This window comes from Equus przewalskii, chromosome 23 (assembly GCF_037783145.1).
Source record: "Equus przewalskii isolate Varuska chromosome 23, EquPr2, whole genome shotgun sequence".
Classification (NCBI taxonomy): domain Eukaryota; kingdom Metazoa; phylum Chordata; class Mammalia; order Perissodactyla; family Equidae; genus Equus; species Equus przewalskii.
The window spans coordinates 4,060,918-4,078,646 of NC_091853.1; the positions used below are offsets into that span (position 1 = coordinate 4,060,918).

General features: G+C 38.1%; 1 protein-coding gene across 1 annotated transcript in view; it reads left to right on the top strand.

The window, feature by feature from the left end:
• Nucleotides 1-16,190, top strand: part of XCL1 (X-C motif chemokine ligand 1) — a 232,373-nt gene extending 216,183 nt beyond the window's left edge. The window contains exons 2-4 of the mRNA XM_070590974.1: nt 11,945-12,091; nt 14,164-14,278; nt 15,152-16,190. Of these exons, the coding sequence (XP_070447075.1) occupies nt 12,031-12,091; nt 14,164-14,278; nt 15,152-15,314 (339 nt within the window). The 5' untranslated portion in view covers nt 11,945-12,030 and the 3' untranslated portion in view covers nt 15,315-16,190. The remainder of the gene's footprint in view (nt 1-11,944; nt 12,092-14,163; nt 14,279-15,151) is intronic.
• The last annotated feature ends 1,539 nt before the right edge of the window (nt 16,191-17,729 follow it).

Genomic DNA, 17,729 nt, shown 5'->3' on the forward strand with positions numbered 1-17,729 from the left:
TATTGCTTTGGGTCAGGAGGGCTTTTGGTGGCAACTGGAAAATCAAAGCATGAAGGCCACTTATTTTCACAGCACCCACTGGCAGGACCTGCCAAACTCTGCTTGGAAACCCCTGGGAGTGTGCAAGGCTACTCACTTGATTCACATTAGATACTACTTTCTTTCTCTCTCTCTCCTACTTGCCTTTCTTTTTTTTTTTTTGAAGATTGGCACCTGAGCTAACAACTGTTGCCAATCTTTTTTTAAATTTTTTTGCTTTTTCTCCCCCAGACTCCCAAGTACATAGTCATATATTTTAGTTGTGGGTCCTTCTAGTTGTGTCATGTGGGACACGGACTCAGCATGGCCTGATGAGTGGTGCTATGTCTGAGCCCAGGATGCAAACCAGTGAAACCCTGGGCCGCCACAGCGGAGTGCACAAACATAACCACTCGGCCATAGGGCTGGCCCCCTACAGTTACCTTTTAATTAACTTGAACCTGAAGAAGATAAAAACGTATCAACAAAGTACCTAATTTCCTTAATTGCGTTATTATCTGAATTGTGGTCTAATTTACATAGCAAAAGAGAAAGAGCGTGGCTGCAAGTGAAACTGTAATCTGTACGTTATCTGAGTATTTTGTAGACGTACTCTTACCAGCTCCCGCCATATTTCCGTGAGGTGATGAATATAAAGACAGGAGCGTTGAGTCACTGAAAGGCCTGAGTGAACACCTGATTCCTCAGAGCTCCTTGTGGTAGAACCTCTACTGCTACCCATGGCATGGAGTTTCCTTCATTCCCTTTTCAGTGGTGTTTCTTTGGGATAAATGACCCGCTTAACAAGTCAGGAGCGCGGAGGAGAGCTCTGAGTAGTCAGCGGTGCTCTGTTCACTGTTGATTTGTTGAGAGTCCCAGAGAAAATGCAGAGCTACAAGATACTTTCCTATCTTTTAAAAACCCCTTGTCGAGATCTTGGACAAGAAACAAGAACACTAAAATACTTTACCTATATTTTTGAGCTGCGGTTTTTTGGTTAGAAAAGATGCTAGAGGTTTGCAGGAAGTACATGTAGTTCCTGCTGAAAATTAGAATCACATGAACATGTGTATACCTAGGACCCTCACTTTTTATGTATTAGTAGCGTTGGAACAGTCAAGAAATTTAGTAAAAATAGCTGGAATAAAGATGACAACGCACTCTCACAAGTGAAAAAGAAAGGTACAAACTTTCCAATGGAAATGGACAAAAATTATGAAATGGCAATTCATAAAAGATTATCAGCTTTGCTAGGAGTCAAAGCAATTAAAATTGAACAATGTTAAGATATAACCTTTAATCTTTCATGTATAAGTCTGGAATGGCTAAAGTGATTGATGAAACCCAGTATTGGTAGGTTTGGGAAAGCAGACACTTTCTTGCCTTATTGGTGAGGATGTGAACTGGTTCCTATTTTGACCTTACCCTAAGCCACAGTTTTGTACGTTATACATAAATACCCATAAACTGACCTTCACGTGACAGATTTGACTTTGTAGATCAGTGGACAAGCAAAGATCATTGAGAGTTATCTTATGTGGTGTCAGTCTGCCAGCCAGCTTCATTCTTACCAATCCAACCTTTGCACATCTTTTCGAGAAATCAGTATGCATGAAAGTAAGAGGCTGTCTTGTGCAAACTTCCTGGAGGGAACTTATGACAAGGAAGTACACAGAAAAGTATAAAAAGTTCAAAACCATGTATATTCTCATTGCTTTGTGGTCTAGAGTCAAAAAAAAAAAAAAAAAGGGAAATAACTTAGGGCCTATTCATAGAGGAGGAGTCATGCATCAGAGAATGCCTGAGCGCTTAGGCCCTGGGTAAGAACTTGCGCTTTGGAATCTGGCAGACCTGAGTTTGATTATTCACTCTATTATCACTAAGCTCTGTGACTGTGAGCAAATATTTAACCTCTCCAAGCCTCAATTTTCTCATCTATAATATGTAGACAATAATTCTATTTCATTTATTATATTGTTATAAGGATTAAATGGGTTAATGCCCATAAATGCTTAGCACAAAGCCTCTCACGGTGCAAGTGTACAATAAATCTCCGGCCGCTGAAAGCTGTGAAGGAGCGTGAAGTGGTGCATGCATGGGCATATTCACCAGGGAGAGGCTGGGAGGCAGGTCCTTCAATAGTGGTCTAACGGTTCTCTGGGTACCCGGATTTGGATGAATTTCCTTTTTTTAAACTTTTCTGTCCTGTCTGACTTTTCTCTTTTTACACTAATCATCTTGTTTTTATCAGAAAAAATACAACAAAGCTATTTTAATTTAGGGAAAAAAATTAAGTACAGTTTAAGAGAGATTGTTCTGGGGCCGTGTTTCAAAGAAAATAATAGTCACAATAATCTTTCTTTTATTTTTGTCTTTTAACAAAACGGAACCTCAGGTGCACAAGTGGGTTAATCCCAGTTGCATGGCTGCTGCAGGGCAAGCTAGACCTTAATTGCTCTTCTTTCCAGGCACGGATCTAGATTATATTTCCCAGTTGCAACCCTGTTCTCTCCCGCTGTCCTTGCTTCTAGATGGGACTAGATAACTGGTTCTTACCAGTGAAATGTGACCACAGAATAAATGTCACTTCCACATCAAAGTAGTTAAGAGTAGGTGTGCCTTTCCATCCTTGTCATCATTGGTCTACAATGATCCTCTTATACTCAGTTAATTAAATTGTGTAATGTACCACCAGTAACCTACCTTCAACCTAAGGACTTAAACCTTCCAAATCACTTACATCTATGTCCTCCTTCCTTTTTTTTTTTTTTTCTGCTGAGGAGGATTAGCCCTGAGCTAACATCTGTGCCAAACTTCCTTTACTTTATATGTGGGTTGCCTGTCACAGCATGGCTGACAAGTGGTGTAAGTCCACACTGGTGATGCAAACCTGTGAACCTGGGCCACAAAAGCAGAGGGCGCCAAACTTAACCACTGCACCACGGGGCTGTCCCTCATGTCCTCCTTCCTTTTGATATTCTCTAAGTACATATTTGTAAGTGGAATTTCTGGAGCTTCACAGTATGCAGATGTTTAACTCTACATGATAATGCCAAACTGCTTTCCAAAGTGTTTTACCAATTTCTAATGCCATGAGTAACATATGCTGCTCCATATCCTTGGCCATCACAGTGGTATTATCAGGCTTCTTAATTTTGCCCAAGTGAATAGGAATAAAATGGGGTCACACTGTAGTCTTGGTTTACATTTTCATGATCCCTAGTAAGCTTAAACCAAGATACTTCTGAAGAAAAGAATTAAGAGAAAGGGCTTGCCCTACTAGAAATTAAGATTAAATTATAAGGCTACAGTAATTAAGATAAAATGGTACTAGTTAAGGATAGACAAATTTATCAATGAAACAGACTAGAGAATCTGAAACAGATGCACATATATGTGGAACTATGATATATGACAGGTAGAGTGGGAAAAGGAGGAACTATTTATTAACCAGAGATAGAAAGTTTGGTTATCTAAAGAGAAAAAAAAGCATTTGGATCTCTGCCCTATAATACATACAGAAATAACCACTAGAAAGGTTAAAAATTTAAGTGTCAAATGCAAGACTTTAAAATTTAGTAGGGGTAAGTCTTTCTGACTTTGGGGTAAGGAAGAATTTATTAAGGAACAAAAAGCACTAATCATAGAGTAAAATATTGATAAATTTGATTACATTAAAATTAATATTTTTTGTTCATCAAAGACATCATAAAGGAAGTGAAAAGATAACCTACAAAATGAGAGAAAATATTTGCAACACCTACAACAAGCAAAGAATTACTATGGTAAATACATAAAGAATTCTTACATACCAATAAGAAAATGACAAATTGTCCAGTTGAAAAAGTGGAATATTATATTAACATGCATTCCACAGAAGAATAAATTTTATGTGGATTACATGTTACATTTGATGAAGTACAAATTAATTTTTTTTCAGATGGATTAAAATATTCAGACCACAAAGTAAAAAGAAAAGAAAATATGAGTTTCCTCACTTGCTTGTATCTTCTTCCTTTAAAAAAAAAAATACATCTTCTCATATCTTGCTTACATTGTGCTTATATCTTCTTCCCTCAAAAATAAATGCTTTCCTTCAAAAATGGGTCCTACCAATCCACTCTGTGGTCACACATATATAAGTGGTATTAATGTTCCAGAGTGCTAGACTTTGCAGGTTTGAATGTTTGTTTACTTGTGCATATGCATGCTCACACACTCATATACTTACCCACTCATATTTATTATATGTGTTTATTTATATAATAAATTACATTTGCATTACATTATAATTACATTTATTGTAATAAATTTATTACATTTATTATTATATATATTGCTCATATATGTATGATATTTATTCTGGATATATAAATTCAAAATCTTCTTTGTGCCAGGCATTGTCCTAGTCTCTGAGGGAATGAAAAAGACAAACAAACAGTTCCTGGAAGGAGATACAATAAAGAAAATCAACAAGTAAATTATTGTCATATTAGAAGATGCTAAGTACCGTGAATGAAAATGGAGCAACAAAGAGAGATCAAGTGAGACCTGAATTGGTGTGCGTGTACAGCTTTAAATTGGCTGGTCAGGGAAAGCCACAATGCGATAGCAATATTTGAGCAAAGAACTGAAGTGGGTAAAGGAGGGAGCCACAATTTTGTCTGAGGAAAGAGAATATCTGACAGAGTAAATAGCAAGAGATAAGGCTTGGAGGCAGGAGCATGGCTGACATGTCTGAGAAACAACAAGTTGGCCATTGCAACTGCAGTGGAGTGATAACGGGGAAAGAGGAGCAGGAGATGATATCAGAGAGCGAATGGGAGATGAGAGCGTAGATCATGGAGCTCTTGTAAACCCCTATGAAGACTTTGGGTGTATATATATTTACAATTATTACATCCTCTTGATAAATTGACCCCTTTATCATTATATAATGATCTTCTTTGTCTTTTGTTACAGTTTTTGACCTAAAGTCTATTTTGTATGATATAAGTATAGCTACCCCTGTTCTCTTTTGGTTCCCAGTTGCACGGAATATCTTCTTCCATCCCTTTACTCTGAGCTGATGTGTGTCCTTAAAGCTGAAGTGAGTCTCTTATAAGCAACATGTAATTGGGTCTTGTTTTTTATCCTTTCAGTTATTCTATGTTTTTTGATTGGAGAATTTTATCCATTTACATTTATAGTAAATAGTGATGAGTAAGGACTTACTAATGCCATTTTAATTTCTTTATGGTTGTTTAGTAGTTTCCTTGATTCTTTCTTCCTCTCTTGCTGTATTTCTTTGTGAATTGATGATTTTCTGTAGTGGTATGCTTTGATTCCTGTCTCTTTATCTTTTGTGTATCTACTGTGGGTCTTTGCTTTGTTGGTTACCATGAAGCTTACATAAAACATCTTACAGTCTGTTGTAAGCTGATAACAACTTAACTTTGATTGCATACGAAAACTCTACCCTTTTATTCCTCTCTACACATTTTATGTTTTTGATGTCACATTTACCTGTTTTTTATAGTGTGTCTCCATTAACAAATTATGGTAGCTATATTTGCTTTGAATACTTTTGTCCTTTAACATTTACACTAGAGTTAAGTGATTAACACACGTTGGAGCACCTAAATAGATTAAACAATACTAACGGATCTTAAGGGAGAAATAGACAATAACATAATAATATTAGGGGACTTCAATACTCCATGTTCAACACTGGATATATTATCCAGACAGAAAATCAATAAGGAAACATTGGACTTGAACTATACTTTAGACCAAATGGACCTAACAAACATATACAGGTCATTCCATCCAACAGGAGCAGAGGACATATTCTTCTCAAACACTCACAAACCATTCTCCAGGATAGGTCATATGATAGGTCAAAAAACAAGTGGCAAATTTAAGAAGATTGAAATCATACCAAGAATCTTTTCTGACCATGATGCTATGAAACTAGAAGTCAATAACAGGAGGAAAACAGGAAAATTCACAAATATACGAAAATTAAACAATAAATTCCTGAACAAACAGTAGGTCAATGAATAAATCAAAAGTATCTTGAAATAAATGAAAATTGAAACACAAAACTTAAGGGACGCTGCAAAAACAGTTCTAAGAGGGAAGTTTATAGTGATAAATGCTTACGTTAGAAAAAAAATCTCAAATAAAAACCTAACTTTATACCTCAAGGAACTAGAAAAAGAAGAGCAAATTAAGCTCAAAGTTAGCAGAATGAAGGGACTAATAAAGATCACAGCAGAAATAAGAGAAATAGAAACCAGAAAAACAATAGAAAAGATCAATGAAGCTAAGAGATGTTTGTTTCAAGAGATAAACAAAATTGATGAATCTTTAGCTGGAATAACTAAGAAAAAAGGGAGAAGACTCAAATAAATAAAATCAGAAATGAAGGAGGAGACATAACTGATATTACAGAAATATAAAGGATCATAAGAGACTACTCTGAATAATTATACACTGAGAAATCAGCTAACCTAGAAGACATGGATAAATTCCTAGAGACATACTACCTACTAAGACTGAATCATGAAGAAAAGAAACCTGAACAGACCGATAACGAGTCAGGAGATTTAATCAGTAATCAAAAACCTTCCAATGAAGAAAAGCCCGAGAACAGATGATTACATTGGTGAATTCTACCAGGCATTTAAAGAAGAATTAACTTCTCAAACTCTCCCAACCTTTCTCAAACTCTTCACAAAATTGGATAGGAGGGAACACGCTCAAACTCATTTCATAAGGCCAGCAGCACACTGATACCAAAGTCAGATAAAGACACTAGACAAAAGAAAATTGCAGGATAATATACCTGATAAATATAGATGCAAAAATTCTCATCAAAATACTAGCAAACTGAACTCAACAGCACATTAAAAGGATCATACACCATGACCAAGTGGAATTTACCCTACGATGCAAGGATGGTTCAATACATGTAAATTAATAAATGTGATAAAATCACATTAATAGAATGAAAGATAAAACTCTTAAGATCATCTCAATAGATGCAGAAAAAGCATTTGACGAAATTCAACATACTTTCATGATATTAACATATTGGCTGTAGAAGGAATGTACCACAACATAATAAAGGCCATATATGACAAGCCCACAGCTGACATCATACTCAACAGTGAAAGTTGAAAGCTTTTCTTCTAAGATCAGGAACAAGACAAGGGAGCCCACTCTCACCAATCCTCTTCAAGATAGTACTGAATATCCTAGCCAGAGTAATTAGGCAAGCAAAGGAAATCAAATTCATCCAAATCAAAAAGGAAGAAGTAAAAGTGTCTCTGTTTGTGTATGATATGACCTTATATATAGAAAATCCCAAAGACTCTATAAAAAAACTGACAATTAATAAACAAATTCAGTAAAGTTACAGGTTACAAAATCAACATACAGAAATCAGCTGTGTTTCTAAACACTACCAATGAAACATCTGAAAAAGAAATAAAGAAAACACGGGGGCGGCCCAGTGGCTGAGTGGTTAAGTTTGCACGCTCTGCTATGGCGGCCCAGGGTTTCGCGGGTTCGGATCAAGGGTGTGGACATGGCACCGCTCATCAAGCCATGCTGAGGTGGCGTCCAACATAGCACAACAAGAGGCACTCACAACTAGAATATACAGCTATGTAGTGGGGGGCTTTGGGGAGAAGAAGAAGGAAAAAAATTAAAAAATTAAAAGAAAAAGAAATAGAGAAAACAATTCCCTTCACAGTAGCATCAAAAACAATAAAACACTTTGGAATAAATTTAGCCAAGGAAGTGAAAGATCTGAAAATTATAAGATATTGATGAAAGAAATTGAGGAAGACAGAAATAAATGGAAAGATACTCTGTACTCATGACTTTGAATAATTAATATTGTTAAAACGTCCATATTATCAAAGCCATCTATAGATTCAATGCAATTCCTATCAAAATTCCAATGGCATTTTTCACAGAAATAGAAAAAAAATTCTTAAAATTTGTATGGAATCACTAAAGACCCTTAATAGCCAAAGAACCTTGAGAAAGAAGAACGAAGCTAGGGGCATGACATTTCCTGATTTCAAACTATATTACAAAGCTGTAGTAATCAAAACAGTATGGTGCTGGCATAAAAACAGACACATAGTCCAATAGAATAGAATCAAGAGCCCAGAGATAAACCCACGCTTAGTTAGTATTTGACAAGTGAGCCAAGAATACTCAATAAGAAAAAAATAGTCTCTTCAAAAAATGGTGCTGGGAAAACTAGATATTAACGTGTAAAAGAATGAAATTGGACCCCTATATAAAGCCACTTACAAAAATTAGCTCAAAATGTATTAGACTTAAATGTAAGACCTGAAACCGTAAAGTCGTAGAAGAAAGCATAAAGATAAGGCTCCTTGACATTGGTTTGGCAGTGAATTTTTGGACGTGACACCAAAAGCACAAGCAACAAAAGCAAAAATAAATAAGTGGGACTACCTCAAATTAAAAAGTTTCTGCACAGTAAAAGAAAAAATCAACAAAATGAAAAGGCAACCCATGGAATGACAGAAAAATATTTGTAAGTCATCCATTTAATAAGGGGTTAATATCAAAAATATGTAAGGAACTCATACAATTTAATAGCAGAAAAACAAACAATTCAATTAAAAAGTGGGTAGAGGACCTGGAGAGATATTTTTCCAAAGACATACAAATGGCCAACTGTAAATGAAAAGGTGGTCAACGTCACTAATCATGAGAGAAATGAAAATTAAAACCACAATGACATGGTACCTCACACCTCTTAGAAAGGCTATTATCAAAAAGACAAGAGATAAGCATTGGTAAGTATGTAGAGAAAAGGGAGCCCTTGTACAATATTGGTGGAATATAAATTGGTGCAGCCACTACGGAAAGTAGTATGGAGGTTCCTCAAAAAATTAAAAACAGAGCTACCAGATGACCCAGCAATCCCCCTTTTGGGTATATATCAGAAGGAAATTGTCGCTGTCTTGAAGATATATCTGCACCTCCATGTTCATTGAAGCATTATTCACAATAGCCAAGACATGTAAACAATCTAAGAGTCCATGGACAGATGAATGGATAGAGAAAATGTGGTACATCAATACGATGGAATATTATTCAGTTATAAAAAACAAGGAAATCTTGCCTTTTGCAACGACGTGTTTCTTGTTTGTTACTTAATTCTTCACCAGAGACTCCAGTCACGCTTCAAAAAGCTTAAAAGTGAATAATTCATTCGGAGAGTTTAAGAAATGCCATTTCAGTATGATAAATAAAAATTCAGCAATTGGTCAAATCGTCTATTTGACTGAAAACATAAGAAAAAGCCACAGGCACAATTCCTGGCTTTATGTCTGTAGACGGTCATCCTTCACTTAATGTACAATCACTATCATTTTGGTATTTTAAAAAGAATTCATTTATTCAACAACCATTTGGTTGGTGACTACTGCAGAGCAGACATCCTGCTAGTGCCAGGGACCCAGAGAGGACTCGGGCAAGTTCCCTCATCTCAAGGAGGCTGCCACCTAGTGGGAGGGGCCGAAATACAATTGAGTAGGGGAATAAAATGAGTTGAGTGATAGAACAGTGGTGGTGACAAAGTTCCAAGGGAGCAGGGAAGATAGCACAACTTAATTTTATCTAGAGAATTCAGAAAAACTGTAGGAAGAGGAGAAGTTTATAAGTAATTATGTGTGGAGCTGGGATGGGTATTCCAAGTAAAAGGAAGCAACGTGTGAGGAGTATAAAAGAGGATGGCACGTTTAGCTGGTGGCAGACACGTTTGTTCAGTCTAGAGGTTTGGGAGCATATGAGGGAGTGATGGAAGGCGAATCTGAAAGGAAAAGCAGTGTTAGATCTTGAATGACTCTGCACACGACAATGAGAGATTTGAAATGAATCCTGTAGGCAATGGGAATTAGCACAGAGGTTTTCAGTAGGAAAATGGCATCATTAGATTAAGGCTTTGGAATGAATACTCTGGCAGTGCTGTGGAGAATAGACTGGAAAGGGAGGAGACCCAGGACTGGGAAGCTAGTTGGTCTACTGCAATGGTCCTAACAAGGGATGATGAGGGCCTGCCTTGAGCAGTGTGGAAAGAGAGGAGGAGACATAGTGAAGAGCTGTTTGGAAGGGAGACTTAGCGCGGCTTGGTGGAGAATGACATCTGGGTGGAGTGCAGCGAGTCTAAGACGACCTCCAGGTATCCGTATTTGGAAACTGGGTGGAAAATGGCACGTTACTTCAAATCAAGGAGTAATAGTAATAGGAGGAGAAGCATTTTGAGTAGAAAGATGTGATCAGAGTTTAGGAACTGATGGTGTAGCCAGGTGGAGATAACTAAAAAGGTGTTCTGAAGTTCAGGGTGAAGTCTGGCTGGAAAATTAAATGCTGTTAATGAAAAATCTCTTAGAGGTAGGGCCAGCTGGTGGCACAGCGGTTAAGTGTGCACATTCTGCTTCGGCAGCCCAGTGTTCCCTGGTTCGATTCCCGGTGTGGACATGGCACTGCTTGACAAGCCATGCTGTGGTAGGCGTCCCACATATAAAGTAGAGGAAGATGGGCACGGATGTTAGCTCAGGGCCGGTCTTCCTCACCAAAAAGAGGAGGATTGGCAACAGATGTTAGCTCAGGGCTGATCTTCCTCAAAAAAAAAAAAATCTCTTAGAGGTTAACCTGTAATTTGTATTGAAATATAGGACTTTATTTTCATATCCCTAATAGTAATGGCACACCTTTTCGCTACACACACAATTAATAAATACATTTTATAAGTGCCTATGTAAAACAAAATAAGACAAAAGAGCCCAACACAACAAATTGAGTGCCAGAAAAGTTGCAATGCAACAAAAACACTCAAATTGAAACCCTGCTGGAGGCAGTGCAAATTGAAACTGCATTTTGGGAGGATTGTATCTCACAATATGCAGCAAGAGCTGCAAAGATGATCATGTGATTTTGCCTAGTAATCCTACTCCTGGTTATCAAAGGGAAATAATTCAGGATGTATTCGTGAAAAATTACCTTATAGATGTGATCTATACAACTAGTTATAAGAGAATGGTTCAACGTGTGTGTATATGTTTACTCGGAGTAGAAACATAAAGACTATGAAGAAACATGGGAAGATATTTACATTGATGTTAAAATAGTTATAATTGTCACAATTATGCAAACATATGTATACCAACACAGGCTCACTGGAAAAACATTAAAAATGAAAACTGTCAGAATGGTAAGATTGTAGACAATTTTCTCTTTTTTTCCCAAAATAAAGTTCACGTAAGGACAACTTTTCAAAAGCTTTTTAAAAGGTATATGTTGAGTTGCAATAAAGCAAACAAGTGCATATAGACGTGCTTCAAACACTCTTATTTAAATGTTTCTTAAGTACCTGGGGAGGGCGCTGTAAAGAAATGAGGGTCACTTGAGAGAGGGCAGAGGAGAGAAATGAGGAGAAAAGGAAGGCGAAGGAATGAGCAGCTCAGCGGGGCAGCAGCAGCCCTTTGCCCCCCAAGGGAGTCACTAGGGCTGGCATCAGGGGCTCAGGATCCATGGTGGCAGAAGCCTCAGGTGACACGACAGCAGATGTTACACTGGGTAGGTGGGAGAGCAGGACCACAGGGACCACCCACCTCATCCTCGTGCTGGGCCATGACACTGACATGGCCTTGGGGAATGTCTGCAGTGGAAGATTTAAATTTAGACTGATGGCAGAAGATGAGACAACCACATTTCTTTATGCATACATTTGGGTTCATTGACACGTTAACCACAGGAGAAGGGGAAAGGGCCACAAGGTGTGGGGTGAGTACGAGTGGAGGCAAAGGAACTTTTTTTCAAAGAAAAAAAGCACCAGTCTTGCAAAGACTTTCCGTGATTCCACACCCGCCTCGAAAGCCCCCTCTTACCACAGGAAGTGCGCTGACCATTAGAGGGATAAAAGAGGCTCGAGAGCAGCATGCTTCATTCTCTGCCTGCACAGCTCACAGGACCTCAGCCATGCGACCTCTCCTCCTGGCCTTGCTCGGGATCTGCTGTCTCACGGCGCAGGTTGTGGAAGGTAAGTCGAAAGGCGGCTTATGAGATAAGGAACAGATACGCAGGCAGGTGGGCATACGTTTTGGTTTTGACTGGAGTAAACTGCTTCCCCAAGGTAAGCCTCAGACTTGCCCTATGCAAAATGGGAGTGATAATTTTGACTCTAGAGGACCTTGTAAATTCTGAAGATAGAACCTGGTTAGAATCTGGACGGGTACTTTTCGTAACTGAGAGATTTTGGATAAAATTCTTAACCTCTCTCGGCCTACACTTACTTATCTATAAGTTGAATATAATAACAGATACTCTTACCTGGGATTAAAATGAAATAAATCTTATGATCACTTATTAGATTTCCTCACAAGTAGTTCTTTCTTGATTAATGTTAGCTGTAGAATGGTGGTGATGATTATATATGCCTTTGTAGCTTTTGGCTATTTAGTATGGATCTTGATAAATTCTCAAAAATGTTGAGAGTTCAGTCACAATGTGGGAGTGTATGTTCTGAAGCAAATCAATGTTTTCTATTTAAAAAAATGACTGGAAGCTCAGACCTTCATACTCAGGAAATCAGTATAATCTCTAAGTAGATAGGAGACTATTCTTACTGCTCTGAGAGTTGCTCCTATTTATGATAAACTTCTTGAGTTTATAAGAGACGATATGATAAAGCTAACAAATAGATCAAGGGCTTAAACACAACCAAATAAGCCTGCAAGAACACCAGACGAGACTTAGATGTCCTGAGCCAGACCTGAGCGTTCTACACATGTTTCTTAAACGATCATCTTTTTCCAATTGGTTGGAGTGTATTTCTCCTTGTGGCTCTGGAAAGAAGAGAGAATATCCTTTGGGTATAATTAATGTTTCAGTTAACTCTTCTTTCAACTTCTTGATTTGTAGACTTGTTCCTTACACTAGAATATCTGAATTCAGTCATGGATCCCTAAGGCTGTCCATGAATAGCGGTGGCAAACTCTGGAACTCCCTGAAATTGTGCAAAAAATAAAAAATATTGATGAAACAAAAAAGTTTGAGACTACTAAATTAGGCCAAATACTACAACATGGCTGGCATGTTGCCGAGATGCTAGGTGTGCCCTACCTGGGTAGGGAAAGGACGCTCTGTTGGAGGCTGAGGAAGCCTGCAATTGCTTGGCTCAGACTCCCAGGTTTTCTAACTTGAATGACTTCTCCAGGGTCCACTGGGGCTTAGCTTCTTATGTACAGCAGTGGGACAAAGCAATCTCTGGTTTGACTCAACTCTGCAACTTGAGCGAAGGTGGTGTCATCATAACACAGACACACAAATGTTGCTGAGAATAAGGAGGTTTTGAGGTTTAAAGTCCGGCAGGATTCTCTGGATCTTGGGAGTCTGTGCTAGATACTTCACAGAGAGAGACATTATTTCTTAAGAAGTGAGAGAAATAGAGAAAACAAAGCAGATCTCCCTCTTTTGCTGGGTTCAGAGATGATTCAACATTCAAAATAAATTGGCAAAGATACAGGGTAAAGAATGTGTAGACTGGGTACTGAGAACGAGAAAGGATTGGTGAAGAAAGGCAATGTTAGGGAGCACCTTTTGTTTAGTTTCATGTTTTAAAAAAAGCCTTCTGGTATCAGCCACACTACAGATCAAACTTGATCATCATCAGCTGGTACTTTAGATGCTTTTTCACTGAATATTTCTCTGGGAAGCAAATACCAGTCTCTTCAGCTTAGGAGAAAATCAGCACTTAGAAACCTTGATTAGATTTTACAAAACCCTTAATATTGTTAACTCTCCTCTTAAGTTATTTTCCTTTCTCCAGTGTAAGATGTTCTCTGGACTATAACGTTTAATTCTGCTTGCGCCATTTGTATTGAGGATGATTACTTTGTGAACGGCTTCCTTTATATCTCTCACATTTTACCATTTAAAATGAGAATATCTTTATTTATTTGGTCAAAAACAAGCTGCCTCCTCCAGGCTTAATGTTGCCTTTTCCAAATTACTCTATATGACATCATTCTTTGTTATTTTATTTATAGCACTGCAACATTTATACTATTTGAAGTTATATTTTATTTTTGTTTGCTTGGTTTTCTTCACCAGGTGTGGGGAGTGAAGTCCTGGAAAAGAGCATATGTGTGAGTCTAACGACCCGGCGACTGCCAGTTAAAAACATCAAGACCTACACCATCAAGGAGGGCTCCATGAGAGCAATCATGTGAGTTTGTCTCCCCAAAGCTGGGCTCAATGGAACACAGTGTACAGAAATGCTGCCCTCCTCAGGAAAAATAAGTCAGTGTGGAGGAAGGCCTCAACTTAGCCAACAGCTCCTTTGTTTTTCCATAGTAACCATGTCTTTATGTAGCACAAAATAATGATTATCACAAAAATTTCACAACCAAATAGAGCATCATCCTCCTTTGTGATTTAGCTTAGCAGAAGAATCTGACTGGGAACCCGATGAGTACTGTGCACAGTTCTGAGGGTTAGGGTTACAGATGGCTGGTTCAGATCAGGATTTGACCATATAGCTACACAGGTGCTTTGCTCCCCTCCTTCCCTACCCTATGGTGTGTTGGAGTAGAGTGCCATGTTTTACCAGTTGCCCTATCTCAAGGAAATGTGTCAAAAACTAGCCTACATGGTACCACTCTCTTTGCAGGATCACATTCTCAGAATAGCAGCTCTTCTCAACACACAAGTGCAGCTTTGTCCAAAGAAATGAAGAGAAATCACCTTTTGTCCAGAAAATAAGATGATTGTGTTTAGATATTTGAAAAGGAGGATGTGTAATTATTGGACTAGATGACCTCAGATGTCCAGTTTAGTTACAATATTTTGTAGCACTGATGAGAAAAGGCGCCTGTGAATTAAGGTGAACGAAGATGCTAGGTGTAACCCGGAGACACTTCTCCTTCATGTTAAAAAAGATCGTAGAAGAAAGATTCTCATTTTTGGTCTTGTGATTCTGAAAGACTATTTTGTCCGGTAATTTCTGCACAAGATCTTTTGTATTTGATCTGATCTTAACTCCTGGTTCCAAACCTTTGAGGATGTGACTAACTTTGCCTATCTTTTCCTTGGATTGCAGATTTATTACCAAACGGGGCCTTAAAGTCTGTGCTGACCCACAAGTTGAGTGGGTGAAAAAAGCAGTCGAAAGTGTGGACAAGACCACCAGAAGAAGAGTGATCCAGACCCAGCCTACAGGACCCCAACAAACCACCAAGACAGCTACGACCCTGACGACATAGTGGACTTCCAGCACCTTGTCCCCCTCACTAGCCAGCTAGCTCATTTCCCTTTACAAACTCATGGACTAATTAGATTATATTTACCTTTTATGAAAGCGCTGCATGAGTCAAATTATTTTCTTATGTTTTTATTTTTCATGTCTTTCATATTCATTTAGATGTTCTAATTAATAAATATTTATTATTAAGAATAGTCCAAAAGACTATTCACTATGTTTTGGGAAAAGTAATATATCATTTATGTTCTATTTTTGTTCTAACTATACCTCCCTTTGATGGTATCCATGATGGGAGAGATTTTGGCCAGTGTTTATCAGAGAGGAAAGCTATATTCATCATTCTTAGGTTCCAGCTTGAAGTGGTTCTCTACACATGAGTCACAAGTGACAACTGTGGCAATGGCAACAATTCAAGATTTCTTTCAACCTGTCTTTATAATGGAGCTCTGTTTATGGAATAAGGGAGAAAATAATCCAACTGTCACTGGGTTCCCATTCTGAGGGTCGGCTACTCAAAGAGTGATTTCACTCAAGTTTGATCTCTAGGAAATTCTCTCACCTCTCTGTGTTTCATTTGATCTCCTGTGAAAGGGAAAAAAGACAGGGCTTGCCAGTTCTTTCATTTGTCAAGGTAGCAAAGGTTAGACTTCTGGGGAAAAGATACTTTATGCAAATAAAAGTCAATGCTCTTTGAATTGGACAATGATCTCACTGCCTTTCTGTGATTTCTGTAATTGTCACTACTCCTGTTATCATACGAGTCATGCTTCTTTGCCAGTAAGCTTTTAATACCCCAAACACTGTCACCTGGAACATTTCTTGAATGTGATCATAATTTGCAGTCAAGTTTTAATAAAATGTTCATCTGGTCACTCTACCTCAGACTCAGGCCTGCTTATATTCCCATTAGATTGCTGATTTGGTTCATGTTCATGGCTCTGCTCTCCAAGTAGCCGATGATGTACACACCAATTCCACGTGACTCCACATTGTAAGAACTGAGCGTGCCTTGATGGTTTCAAGGGAAGAGAAAGTACTAACTGTAGTCTAGTCCTGAGGGGACGCTCCGCGGTATCAAACACTTTCAGAGGGTAACTGAGGGCAGCTTGTTGGAATCGCCTCAATTACTTCTAGTGACCCAGAGTGGAAACCATTAAAAGGCTGCCTCTTGGCAAAAGTTGGGGTCATCTATCCTTTCTCTTTGCTATTTGCCCACAACAATTTTCAAAGCTGGTCTTAAAGAAAACAAACACTAAGAGTAAAACACTTGCCTTTTGAGGGGTGAAGCATAGCAAAGTCACAGAAGACGAAAGGAATGGTTTCCTGGCTGAGCTGCATCTTTGTGTTTCCCAAGTGTCTCCCAGACCCTAGAGGTTTTCATGAGATAATAATAATATGACATGTGGAAGAATGTGGGTTCGCACATCTTGTTAGTTGATCACACTCTCTAAGGTGGTGCCATGTGATGCCAAGGGGTTTCAACCAGATCCTATACATGACTCTTAGCTAATTGACTGGAGGTTTTGAATTCATTTAAGTAGGACCTGAGTCTACTAACCGTGCACCTAGGGCTTATTGGATTTCAATTCAAACCAGAGAAATAATCTACAAAAAGATATCTCAAAATATTAAATATTTTTAAGTGGCTGCAACCCCTCCTTTGTGTTCTTATGACTCTTATACTTACCTTTAACCTAAAACTTACCAATTTGTATTGAAATTACTCATTTGCCTGTCTGAGCTCCACCCGCCCTGCAATTTGACTAGAGCTCCTTGTGTGTGTTATTCACACCGGGTCACCGGTGCCTAGCATAGAACTGTGGGGGGTCAATTAATATTTGTTGGATGAAAGGGAAGAAGAACTTATGTTACATTATATTCTTCATTCTACTCTTTTATATTTATAAAGTTATATATAACATAAAAGCAACTTTATTAAAAGCGGGTTCAATTCAGCAAGCATTTTTGAGTACTTTATGTAGGACAAGACTGTGTTAAGCTTAGGATATGCCAAGATAAGTAAAACCCCATTTCTGCTCTCCAGGAACCCACTGTCTAGGACATGAGATTATGTTGGAAACAAGCCAGGTGCAGCACAGGATTTGAAGCAGTAAATAATATAAGCGTGTTCAAGAAACAGAAATAACATGAAGTGAATGATTACCTATCTTGGAAATGTTCTCTCAAAGGACTTCTGACTTTATATATAATTATGAATTATTATTATTAATAAGAAATGCCTAGAAGATGCACCCTTAGTGGATTTGAAGAAGGATGTTGTCACCTTTTTCTCTCTTGACTGAAAAATTCCTCCACTGTGATTATAATATTTGTGTAGTATTTTATTCTTTTTTTAGATATTTGATGTTACGATACAGTGAGTCTAAAACTGTCACTATAATTTAATTGGTGAGAA